Source organism: Heptranchias perlo, chromosome 1 (genome assembly GCF_035084215.1).
Source record: "Heptranchias perlo isolate sHepPer1 chromosome 1, sHepPer1.hap1, whole genome shotgun sequence".
Taxonomy (NCBI): Eukaryota; Metazoa; Chordata; class Chondrichthyes; order Hexanchiformes; family Hexanchidae; genus Heptranchias; species Heptranchias perlo.
The window spans coordinates 142,448,183-142,460,192 of NC_090325.1; the positions used below are offsets into that span (position 1 = coordinate 142,448,183).

At 44.0% G+C, this 12,010-nt stretch overlaps 1 protein-coding gene across 1 annotated transcript in view; it reads right to left on the reverse strand.

Annotated features, from left to right (window-relative positions):
• Positions 1 to 12,010, reverse strand: part of dclk2a (doublecortin-like kinase 2a) — a 434,705-nt gene that overhangs the window by 68,183 nt on the left and 354,512 nt on the right. Inside the window, exons 8-9 of the mRNA XM_067992182.1 lie at positions 4,023 to 4,080; positions 398 to 517 (exon numbers count right to left, since the gene is read on the reverse strand). Coding sequence (XP_067848283.1) covers positions 398 to 517; positions 4,023 to 4,080 — 178 coding nt within the window. The remainder of the gene's footprint in view (positions 1 to 397; positions 518 to 4,022; positions 4,081 to 12,010) is intronic.

Consider the following 12,010-nt stretch of genomic DNA (forward strand, 5'->3'; position numbering starts at 1 on the left):
AGCTGTTCAGTTTTTGGGTAGGCTGCCAGATAGAGCATCAAGTGGAAGAGAGATGCATCTCGTGGGGGGACAGGAGGGGGTAGACAAAGGACCAAATGAAACATAAGGTTATTCCAATATTGTCAAGTTAAAAATACAATTGTATCCACACTGACTTATCTTCCTGATTCCTGCTACTAAAGCTCTTAACGAGTGAACAGAATTATATTTTTTCCTCAACAGACCTGTATAAAGGGGTAAAGGGGCTATGGGAACAGGGTGGGCACATGGGATTAGGACTACTGTTCATGTGGAGGATAAACACCTACATGGACTGGTTGGCCCAACAGCTTGTTTCCATGTTGTAATTTCTGTGTAAATTCTATGTCCCGTTTCCAATTTTGTTCAGTCCTCTTACCTTGACTAACTCCATTACCAGGTAGAGTTCAGTTGGAGTATCTACCTCTTCAATTAACATGATGATATTGGGATGTTTAACCCTCCGCAGCACTGCCACCTCGTTCTCAATCAAGTGCTCCTAAAAATAAAAGCACAATAGAAATCTCACCTACAGCAACAAAGTGGCTTCAATTCAAAACAATAGCAACCACACTTCATTTTGGTGAAAGCAGCAAGGCTCCACATCCAATTCCAATCAAGATGAAGCTCTGTTTCCCTAATGTATTACATCCATCCACAATTAGCAACAAACAAAATCGATTTAATCTAATCAGAATATTTGCTTCAACATGCAAGTCCTTTGAGCAATCCTTGTTTTCTGAGTGGTTTGGCATAGAAGTTGTTCTACTTTGCTGTAACTCCATGCCCGAATTGCTTCTCATTACAGGACCAGGCTTGCCTTATGTGAAGAAATAAAGGATCCATACATGTCAACCTACAAATCCCAGAAAAGCTGACGAACAGCTTCAAAAAAGCTGATATAGCCCTGAAAAAGTTGATTAATTTATAAACAATGTACAACTGAAACACAGCCCGGAATAAAGGCCACTGCTTCAAGGTGGTTGAATCGTTACAATGGATTTCAGGATTTTTATTAGCACTTGGGGATCATATTTTCTGTGAAAACTCAAATCCAATGCCCTCACGTCTGTGTAGTTGCCCACCCTGCACTTTGGTGCAAACATCAGCTTTTCCAGTCCCCCTTCATGTGGGTGCCCAGAAAATAGCTGATTCAGGAACCAACTGAATCCTCTGTGGGTCACTCACTTCCATCTTGTGGCTGGTTTGTTTTTGCTTCTGACCAAGCTGCCTCTCTCCTCAACTGGGTTTACAAAGCAAGCCCCAAGAAAACATCTCCTGATCCCTGTCCAATATCTCCTGCTGGAAAGTGCATGTGCCAATGTCAGATGAGGACAGGGTACCTGACTGTTTTTCACACTAGGCCCGCTCACTCTCACTATCCTGGCTCACCCACGAAGAATGGCCACTTGGGTGAGGTACTGAAGGGTGTCTGGCGTCCATGGAATTAAACAACAGCACAAGTCATTGCATTTAGAAGTGGAAAAAATTGGAAACAAAGAATAAACTAAGGAGCCCGAGACGGCCTGAAAAGACCATTGCGATAAAGACACAAATCAGAAATGTTTGCTCATTTTCACTACTGACTCCTGATAATAACTAGTCACTTCGTTATAAAGCTACATTTCAAATAAAAATTAAAGATAGGCCAGCCTCCATCTGAGCCCAAAGCGTGTGAAACACTGCACTCAGCTCAGAAATGCCCCATTCTCTCCACTAATTCTCACTATCGCCGATCAGCCTCTTACTGAAAACCTCTATCCATGCCCAACATGCAACAGTCTGTCTCCTGAAAGGATTCATAACATGACTTCACACCATACTGGCCCAGTTCGGTTCAGATATTACCAGCGCCACAGGGTATACTTCATGAATTTGTGCTCCTGGCACTGAGCTTCGCATGTCTAAAGTGCATATTAGGAACTTGAGAGCAGAGGTCAGCGGGCTCCGCAGGACTGTCTGTCAATTAAATTTATTCAACAAAACATCCTGCGGAGACCACTGAGCTCCGTGAGAAATTCCAGATAAGGGTGATTCTGCAATCCTGCACTTCCAGTTGGGAGCTGTTCTCACAAGCATTGGTGAATCAGGGTTGCAATATTGTAACCCATCACTGGCCACTGGGAGCATAGGATGGAAGAAAAGTGGGTGAATTCTTTTACAGGGGTGCGCTCTGATCCGCATTGTTACACATATTATTATTGCAATGACAGTACATGCTATGTTTCCTCATGGAGAACAAAAATTGCTTTGAACACGATGAAAGTGAAAATCATTGTATGTCATTTCCATTGCACAATCTAGGAGCATTGTCATCTCCACAAACTTCAAAGTCAATCTTCACCCTATACGACTTCTCATGATCTTATGATCTCCTCTGCAAAGAAACAAACAGGGGCTGTATATCAAAATTTTAGGTACGTGCACAAAATTGTGGGGAGCATATGTCTGAATTCCCGATATACACTCCCAGTGGGCAAGGCATCTGCCAGAAGCGTGATTTCATAAAGTCGGTACCTACATTTTCATCACTAACTGACTTTGTGGTCGGAGATTAGACATTTGTCCCTCGTACTCTAGCCTATTTTTTTTGAGATGGGAACAGACTGAACCATTTAAGTTTTGGATGATCTGAATGGAAAACTAAACTGATTGAATGCAGACTCACTACAATGGAGATTGTAAATTCAAAGCATGTTGCTCAAACTTAAACAAGGATCAAATTCTAGAAAATGCTCTCCTTACCAAATATTTTCAGGAGTTTTTAAACCCAAATCTGAAGTCTTTTAAAAATAATTATTGAATGGATTTTTAACAGGAATTGCTAATAATCAACTATCTCCTCTCACTCCCCCCCAAACTCCTGCTTCTGAACAAAACCAATGTTTTCACTTCTAGTGTTCCCCCTGGTAGGTTATTCAAAATATTGATCATTCTTTGAGAAAAAGTCTCTTCCTGATATAGAATCACAGAGTTTTACAGCACAGAAAGAGACCATTCAAAACACTGATCCTGTGCTGGCTCCCTAAAGGAGCTATCCATTTAGTTCCAGTTCCCTTTTCTATATTTAAAAAATTTGCTTTTCAATAATCTCAATTTATGCCCTCTTGCCCTACTTTCTGACTTATTTCAAAGTAAGAATTTATAGCCAGGAATTTCCTTGGAGCTGCTCCTGCTCTGCTGCTGTAACTTTACCGGAAATGTGGTGGGAACCTTGTTTGTTTATTATTCCGGCAAACCAGGAGCAGCTCTGAGGAAATTCCTAGCCATCGTTGCCTCATCTGTAATATTTAGTGTTTTATATAGTGTGATATACTTTCCAAACTGTAACACTCAAACCTCTCTGCTCTTCCCTCGTAACTCATTCTCTTTACACTTAGGATCAATCTTATTGTCTTTCCCTGCGCCGATAGATTAGGATGAAAACAATTAAATAACGGCCATCAGAATAAATTCACAATCAAATGATGATGTCTTGATATCAAATGGAATGAGCAATAACTGGGAAATGACTGGGAACTTTCTTCGGTTTCCATCTGGATGTATTATCAGACGAGAACCATATGAGTACATGAATATACAAAAATGGCAGAAAGGAAAAGACCAGCTAATCCATCAAGCCTGCCCCATACCATCATGGTGCAATTTAACACCATTATCCTCATCGTCTCTCTACCTACCAGCAGCCACCTAATCTCGGGGGAGAGGCAAAATAAAAACACAGAAAAAACCCTAGGCCAATTTAGGGGAAAACAAATCTGAGAAATTCCTCTCTGAATCCCCCCCCCCCCGCAAAAGGTGATTAAACATCTTCCAGGAGACCACAGTGTCCAGCAGACACATTGCTCAGTACCCCACCTACCTTCTGTATACAGTGATGTACCAGTTAGTGCCAACTCCATGTTTATTGCCACTTGTATTACTGCATGAGGAATATCAATCACACATTCTAGAGCTTGGTCAAGTATCATAGAAAATCAATAGACAGCAGCAAATCCTCTTACCTTACCACTACATTTGGCCTTGTCGATTATTTTCAGCGCATACTCCTTGCCATTGGACCTAAGTAAAATACAGATAAATAAATAGCTTCTTTGTGGTACCAATATCATTTTTCACTCTCCAATAAGTATTTTGAAATATGTTTCAGATACTTTTCCTCTTTCAAAGACGTATCCTCCCCCCCACATTCTTTTTTTCAGCTGAGGAACCAACACAATCAAGCTTCGTCATGTTGGCTTTTTGGGTTCTGATCTGGTCCATTGCAAACCAACAGTTACTGATCCATGGTCGCTAATCTATGGGGAATGATTTGATTTTACAGGAGGGTTTTCCTAAAAACACTTTTGTGGACACTACACAATCCAGCACTCTGTGATTCTATTTACCCTAAGACATACTGTTCTCTTTAGCCGTGAGGGTAGATATGTGGCTTTCAGACTCTTCACACCTTCTAGTATTAATAAACTTTATGTGTAAGAGCAGCATGTGAGGCTCATGGGATGAGAAGCTCTGATTCTGCAAGAAGCCCCAACTTGCATTAACTAACAAAATTGTGATTGCAACACTCAAACATTTTTCAACTTCAGGTAGCTCTGTCACAGCATGGACATGGTAACCATGAACCTACAGGTAATACGTAGAGAGTTCTGCTTTAAAATATGACATACAAGGAGTGATTCTGTAATCCTGCACTTCCAGCAGTGAAACTAGACTTGCAGAATTTTTGTCCCGTGCTCATCATGATTGCATTTTCCAACTGCAAGTGTGACTTCCTGCTGGGAGTACAAGATTGCAGAATCACTCTTTCTGTATATTAGTAACTTGTATCCTTCTTGAAGACAAGATTAGAGGAAGCAATCTGGGAGCTCCAGCACTGGACCTGTAATCAGAAGATGAGGGTTCAAATCATAAAGTCTTGCCAGACATCCAAACTTGCTTTCTTTCACTGGATGAATGTCAATAGCTCTGAAGATAGGCATTTGCGTGCAGGACTTCACAGCAGCAAATAGGGGGAGAAAAGCATGTAAGGTCTTGTCCATTCTAAAAAAGTTAATTCCTGTCAGCAAATCATGGCAAAGCATTGAAAGCAGCTGTGGGGAAATATATAACCAAGGAGGGAGTGTGGTAGTTGGAGACAATACCAGGGGATCTAAGAAGGGCGAGTATAGTTGATCCAACCTACACTCCACCACCATACACACAAGGAGGATAGTAGACCTATGGAACAAATTGCCTGCTCATGCAGTGTGGATTCGCTGTATACCTTCAAAAGAGAGCTGGACTAGTTCTTGGCTAGAGTGAACATCATGGCATATAAAAGGTAGGTGGGTTGTAATACCAAAAGCCAAGTAATATAAATCATGGTCAATGTGGTCTTCTGGACTAGTTCTGATTGCCTAAGGGAGTCGAAGAGGAATTTTCCAGATTTTTTGCTCCCAAAATTGGTCTTGGGTTTTTTATCTGTTTTTTTTTCCTCTTCCAGGAGATTGCATGGCTGCTAGTGGGTAGGGGTGTTATGAATCATGATGCTTCAGGCATCACGACTGTATGGGGCAGGCTCCATGTGCTACATTTTTGTACGTTCGTAAGTGGAAGTCAAAGAAAACAAGTCAGCAGACAGCTAGTTCTCTACAATACGTTTTACTAGATGGGTAAACAAGGTTAAATTCCTAGAGCAACGACAAAAAGAAAAACTTTTAGGATGTTTGCAGAACCAAATCTCTTTCTTGGAAACAGCAATTTTTCTTATTAAATGGCTGTGCTAGTTAATTTGCTAAATATTACACCAAGCAACCAGTGGCTCCTGCATACATAGGCAAATTTTTCAGACAACTGGTAAGCTTTTCACAGTGTTGTGTATTGGGAATGGCCTCATAAGTGTGTGCAGCATTGTTATTCTTTTGGATGAGGAAAACATCTGACTCAGCAACACATCATCACTGGAGTGATATTTCGGTTACATTGGGCTCGATTTTTGGACGACCGAGCCGGTGGGTTCGTGGTGGGGGGGCTCCGAAAATCGGGGATTCCCGGGGCGGGTCCGAAGCCCAGCTCTGACTCATCCACTTCCGGGTTCCCCAGTGACGCGCTTAGATGCGTGTGCAGCCCCTGCATGCGGGACACCCGCCGGCAATTAAAGCCAGCGGGATCCCACTTAAGGCAATTAATGTGATAGTTCAGGTCGTTAGCAGACCTGATTTGTAGGATATTTTAGGAGGGGTGGGATTTTCATCTCAACTGAGCATTGAAATGGACGTGTTGCAGCCACCAGCCTGTGGCAGCTGCATAGGTCCATTGACAGGTGGGGCGGGGGGAGGCCCTCACTCATTGCAGGAGGCCACTCTGTCACTTTGGACAAAGTTTGGCCTCCACCACCCTCCTCCTAACAATAAAATTCACCAACATGGAATCTCAACCCCAGTGTGCAGACACATTTACCTACCTTGTGAACCCCCTCAAACGTACATCTTCTGGATGGGGGCCGCCATAACTGCAGTCATGACCTCCTCGGAGGACAAACAGCATCACCAGCCTCGCTGGCCATGCCGTCCACCTCTGACACGTGGAGCTCCACAACATAGTGCTGTGACACATCCACCTGCACAGCAGGAGGAAGGGCAGCCGCAGAGAGAGATGCGTCGCAGAAGGCACTACCCTCGCCACAGGGTCGACAGACCGAGGCTCAGCTTCCTGGACCTCTCTGAGCAGCAGTGCACATGGAGGCTCAGAGTCACTCGACATGTAGTCGTGGACATATACAGCCTCCTTCATGCCGAGCTGCTCCCGGCTGGCCCGAGCACCATCTTCTTACCTGTTGCTGTCAAAGTCACCACTGCCCTCAACAACTTCTCCTCCGCATCCTTCCAGGGTGCCACCGGGGACATCGCTGACATCTCTCAGTCGTCTGCACAAAAGAGCCCTGCAAATACACCTACACCCACTCTGCAGTGACGCAATGGGTGGCATCAGTTGTGGGTCTTCACGGTGATCCTCAGGAAAGGGCATTATTGCACAAACCAGACAAGATTCGCAAAGACATGGCAGTAGTGGTGACAATAGAATATGTAATGTGAGTTGATCAGAAATTAAATATAAGTAACAACTATGACAAACCCTCAAACACCCTTGTGTATCCCCTTCATGCTCACGACATGTTTGCCTTACGCTTCCTATTACACATATGTGATGCATGCCCTGTGGCTGCAGCACAGGTAGTGGCAGGTTGGGTGAGGCTGACCGTGAAAGAGATGTATGAGAGGGTAAGTATGAGACGGAGCCATGAGATTGTGTGAGGATTGGGTTGAGTGGTAGCGCTGGGATGAGTACTGGTGAGGTGAGTAAGTGCAGGTAAGATGAGGATGAGCTTTGAGTGGGTGTGAAGAGTGATGTGATAGAGTAGTGTTGGCAGTGCAGAAGGAGATGTGGGGTGGGGCGGTGATGTGGCAGATGGAGTGTAGGGGAATGAGTAAGTGTACTCACTTCGGCTGACCTACTTAGGTCATTGAAGCACCTCCTGAACTGTATGCAGATGCGTGATATGTTGGTGGTGCTGGTGATGTCCTCTGCCACCTCGAGCCAGGCCTTCGTGGTGGCAGAGGCAGGCCACTTCCTCCCATCCGCAAGGGAGAAGATCTCTGTCCTCCTCCTCCTCACCCCATCCAGTAGGACCTGGAGTGAGGCATCATTAAACCAGGGAGCAGCCTTCCCCCTGGGCTGCTCCATGCTGTAATTTTGACTCCTTTCTGCATCATCAGTCAGTGGAGGACCACCCCTTTAAATAGGGCTCCTCCAGATGACAGCCTATGATGCGGCTGCACAGTCCGCCAGCTGCGCAGCTTCCCAGAGCGAAACCTGGAAGCCAAGGTAAGTGCCTTCAATTAGGCTGCGATCGCGTGCGGAGCACCCCGAATTCACTGGGCGCATTACCCACCTGCCCAGTCGACCCCCTGCTGCCAACCCGCCTCCCTCCTAATATCGAGCCCAATATGAAGGACTTTAACATCCTTTTATCTGCAGATTTAGAAGAAAATTTTGAAAGAGTAGACGATGATGGCATCACTGGGGGAGAAGTTATTGGGTCTGAAAATCTGCGGGCCATCGGTCCCAGTGAATATAAGTGCCAGGATCTGCCCGTTGGGAACCTCCATTGCAGACCATGCTGGAGTGTCTGGGGTAAGAGGGAAATTCCTAAGTTAAATATCACTGGCAGGCACCTCGACACAATGGGCATCCACCAGAGCAGGCGGGCGGCAGGAGAAGCAGAGATGGGCAGATCTTTATTGGAATCCCCAAGCTGAACTGGCATTTTGAAATAGCCTTGTAAAGGAGGTCAATTGGGTCTGATGACAGATCTAAGTCTTCGGGAAACCAGGCTGGGACCCCCAGGAGAGCTCCACATACACAGTGAAGGTTGACTCGACTGATTCTTGGGATGATGGGGTTATCTTAGAAGGAAAGGTTGGACAAGTTGGGCATGTTTACATTCGAGTTTAGAAGGATGAGAGGCAATCTTACTGAAACATACAAGATCCTGAGGGGACTTGAAGGGGTAGATGCTGAGAGGATGTTTCCCCTTGTGGAAGAGACTAGAACTAGGGGACACAGTTTTAAAATAAGCGGTCTCCCATTTAAGACGGAGATGAGGAGAAATTTTTTCTCTCAGAGGGTCGTGAGTCCGTGGAACTCCCTTCCCCAGAGAGCGGTGGAGGCAGGGTCATTGAATATTTTTAAGGCTGAGTTAGACAGATTCCTGATTAACAAGGGAGTCAAAGGTTAAAGTAGGTAGTCGGGAAAGTAGGGTTGACGTCCCAATCAGATCAGCCACGATCTTATCAAATGGCAGAACAGGCTCGAGGCATACTCCTGCTCTCAATTCTTATGTTCGTATGCACACAAGCCAGCAGGCCAATAGGGGGGTCATGTTTGGGATAGATGTAGGCTGTGTCTCAAACAAAGCATCCCAGAAATGGGTAGCGGAGGCCCGTTCTAGGAACATAGGAACAGGAGTAGGCCATTCAGCCCCTCGTGCCTGCTCCGCCATTTGATAAGATCATGGCTGATCTGTGATCTAGCTCCATATACCTGCCTTGGCCCATATCCCTTAATACCTTTGGTTGCCAAAAAGCTGTCCATCTCACATTTAAATTTAGCAATTGAGCTAGTATCAATTGCCGTTTGCGGAAGAGAGTTCCAAACTTCTACCATCCTTTGTGTGTAGAAATATTTTCCAATCTCACTCCTGAAAGGTCTGGCTCTAATTTTTAGACTGTGCCCCCTACTCCTAGAATCCCCAACCAGCGGAAATAGTTTCTCTCTATCCATCCTATCTGTTCCCCTTAATATCTTATAAACTTCGATCAGATCACCTCTTAACCTTCTAAACTGTAGAGAATACAACCCCAATTTGTGTAATCTCTCCTCGTAACTTAACCCTTGAAGTCCGGGTATCATTCTTGTAAACCTACGCTGCACTCCCTCCTTCCGAAGGTGCAGTGCCCAGAACTGCTCACAGTACTCCAGGTGCAGTCTAACCAGGGTTTTGTATAGCTGCAGCATAACTTCTGCCCCCTTATACTCCAGTCCTCGAGATATAAAGGCCAGCATTTCATTAGCCTTATTGATTATTTTCTGCACCTGTTCATGACACTTCAATGATCTATGTACCTGAACCCCTAAGTCCTTTTGGACATCCACTGTTTTTATCTTTTTACCATTTAGAAAGTACCCTGTTCTATCCTTTTTTGATCCAAAGTGGATGACCTCACATTTGTCTCCATTGAATTCCATTTGCCACAGTTTTGCCCATTCACCTAATCTATCAATATCCCTTTGTAATTTTATGTTTTCATCTACACTGCTTACAATGCCACCAATCTTTGTGTCATCGGCAAACTTAGATATGAGACTTTCTATGCCTTCATCTAAGTCATTAATAAATATTGTGAATAATTGTGGCCCCAAGACAGATCCCTGCGGGACTCCACTAGTCACATCTTGCCAATGTGAATACTTACCCATTATCCCTACTCTCTGTCGCCTTTCGCTCAGCCAATTTCCTAACCAAGTCCATACTTTTCCCTCGATTCCATGGGCTTCTATCTTAGCTAGCAGTCTCTTATGTGGGACCTTATCAAATGCCTTCTGGAAGTCCATATAAATAACGTCCATTGACATTCCCCTGTCCACTACTTTAGTCACCTCTTCAAAAAATTCAATCAGGTTTGTCAGGCACGACCTACCTTTCACAAATCCATGCTGGCTCTCTCTGATCAACTGAAAATTCTCGAGGTGTTCAGTCACCCTGTCCTTAATTATAGACTCCAGCAATTTCCCCACAACAGATGTTAGGCTAACTGGTCTATAATTCCCCGGTTTCCTTCTCTCTCCTTTCTTAAAAAGCGGAGTGACATGTGCAATTTTCCAATCTAGAGGGACAGTTCGTGAATCTGGAGAACTTTGAAAGATTATAGTTAGGGCATCTGCAATCTGCTCACCTACTTCCTTTAAAACCCTGGGATGGAAACCATCTGGTCCTGGGGATTTGTCACTCTTTAGTGCTATTATTTTCTTCATTACTGTTGCTTTACTTATGTTAATTTTATCGAGTCCCTGTCCCCGATTCAATATAAGTTTTCTTGGGATTTCCGGCATGCTATCCTCTTTTTCCACTGTAAATACTGACACAAAGTAATTGTTCAACATGTCTGCCATTTCCCCATTGTCAATGACAATATCCCCACTTTCAGTTTTTAAAGGGCCAACACTGCTCCTGACCACCCTCTTTTTCCTAATATAACTATAAAAGTTCTTCGTATTGGTTTTGATATCCCTTGCGAGTTTCTTTTCATACTCTCTTTTTGTAGCCCTTACTATCTGTTTTGTGACCCTTTGTTGATCTTTGTATCTTTCCCATTCGTCAGGATCTGTGCCATTTTTTGCATTTTTGTATGCCCTTTCCTTATGTCTTATACTGTCCCTTACCTCTTTCGTTGTCCAAGGCTGTTTTTTTTGGCAAGTAGAGTTCTTGCCCCTCAGGGGTATAAACCGATTCTGTATCACGTTAAATGTTTCTTTAAACATTTCCCACTGATCATCAGTCGTTTTACCCATTAACAGATTTACCCAGTTTACTGTGGACAGTCTCTGTCTCATCCCATTGAAGTCGGCCTTGCCCAAGTCTAGAATCTTAGCAGCTGATTCACTTTTTTCCCTTTCAAACACTACATTGAACTCGATCATGTTATGATCACTATTGGATAGATGTTCACGCACAGTTAAGCCGTTAACTAAATCTGGTTCATTACTCATTACAAAATCTAGTATGGATTGCCCCCTTGTTGCCTCTAGGACATACTGCTGTAGAAAACTATCCCGGACACACTCAAGAAATTCACTACCTTTCTGACAGTTGCTAGTCTGCTTTTCCCAATCTATGTGAAGGTTAAAGTCCCCCATTAAGACCACTATGCCTTTGTTACAAGCTTGTCTAATCTCTGCATTTATACAATCTAGCACTTCAGAGCTGCTGCCACGGGTCCTATATACAACTCCCACTATAGTCTTAGATCCTTTCCTATTTCTCAATTCAACCCATAAGGTCTCTGTTGGCTGCTTACCTCTCGTTATATCCTCCTTTATCATTGAAGTGATTTCATCTCTAATCACTAAGGCTACTCCTCCCCCTCTTCCATTTTCCCTATCTCTCCTGAAGACCTTATAACCTGGTATAATTAGTTCCCAATCCTGACCTTCCTGCAGCCATGCCTCAGTAATAGCTATCATGTCATACCCTCCAATTTGAATTTGAACCGGTAGTTCATTTAATTTATTCCTTATACTCCGTGCATTTGGATATCGAACTCTTAGTTGGGCCACACACCCTAGCCTGACCTTCAGCTTTGATGCTGAGTTAATCGCCTTACGCCTTCTAGTTTTCACTATATCTGAATTGCCTAAAGTACACTTTCTTTCTGCTGCTCTATGCTTTTCC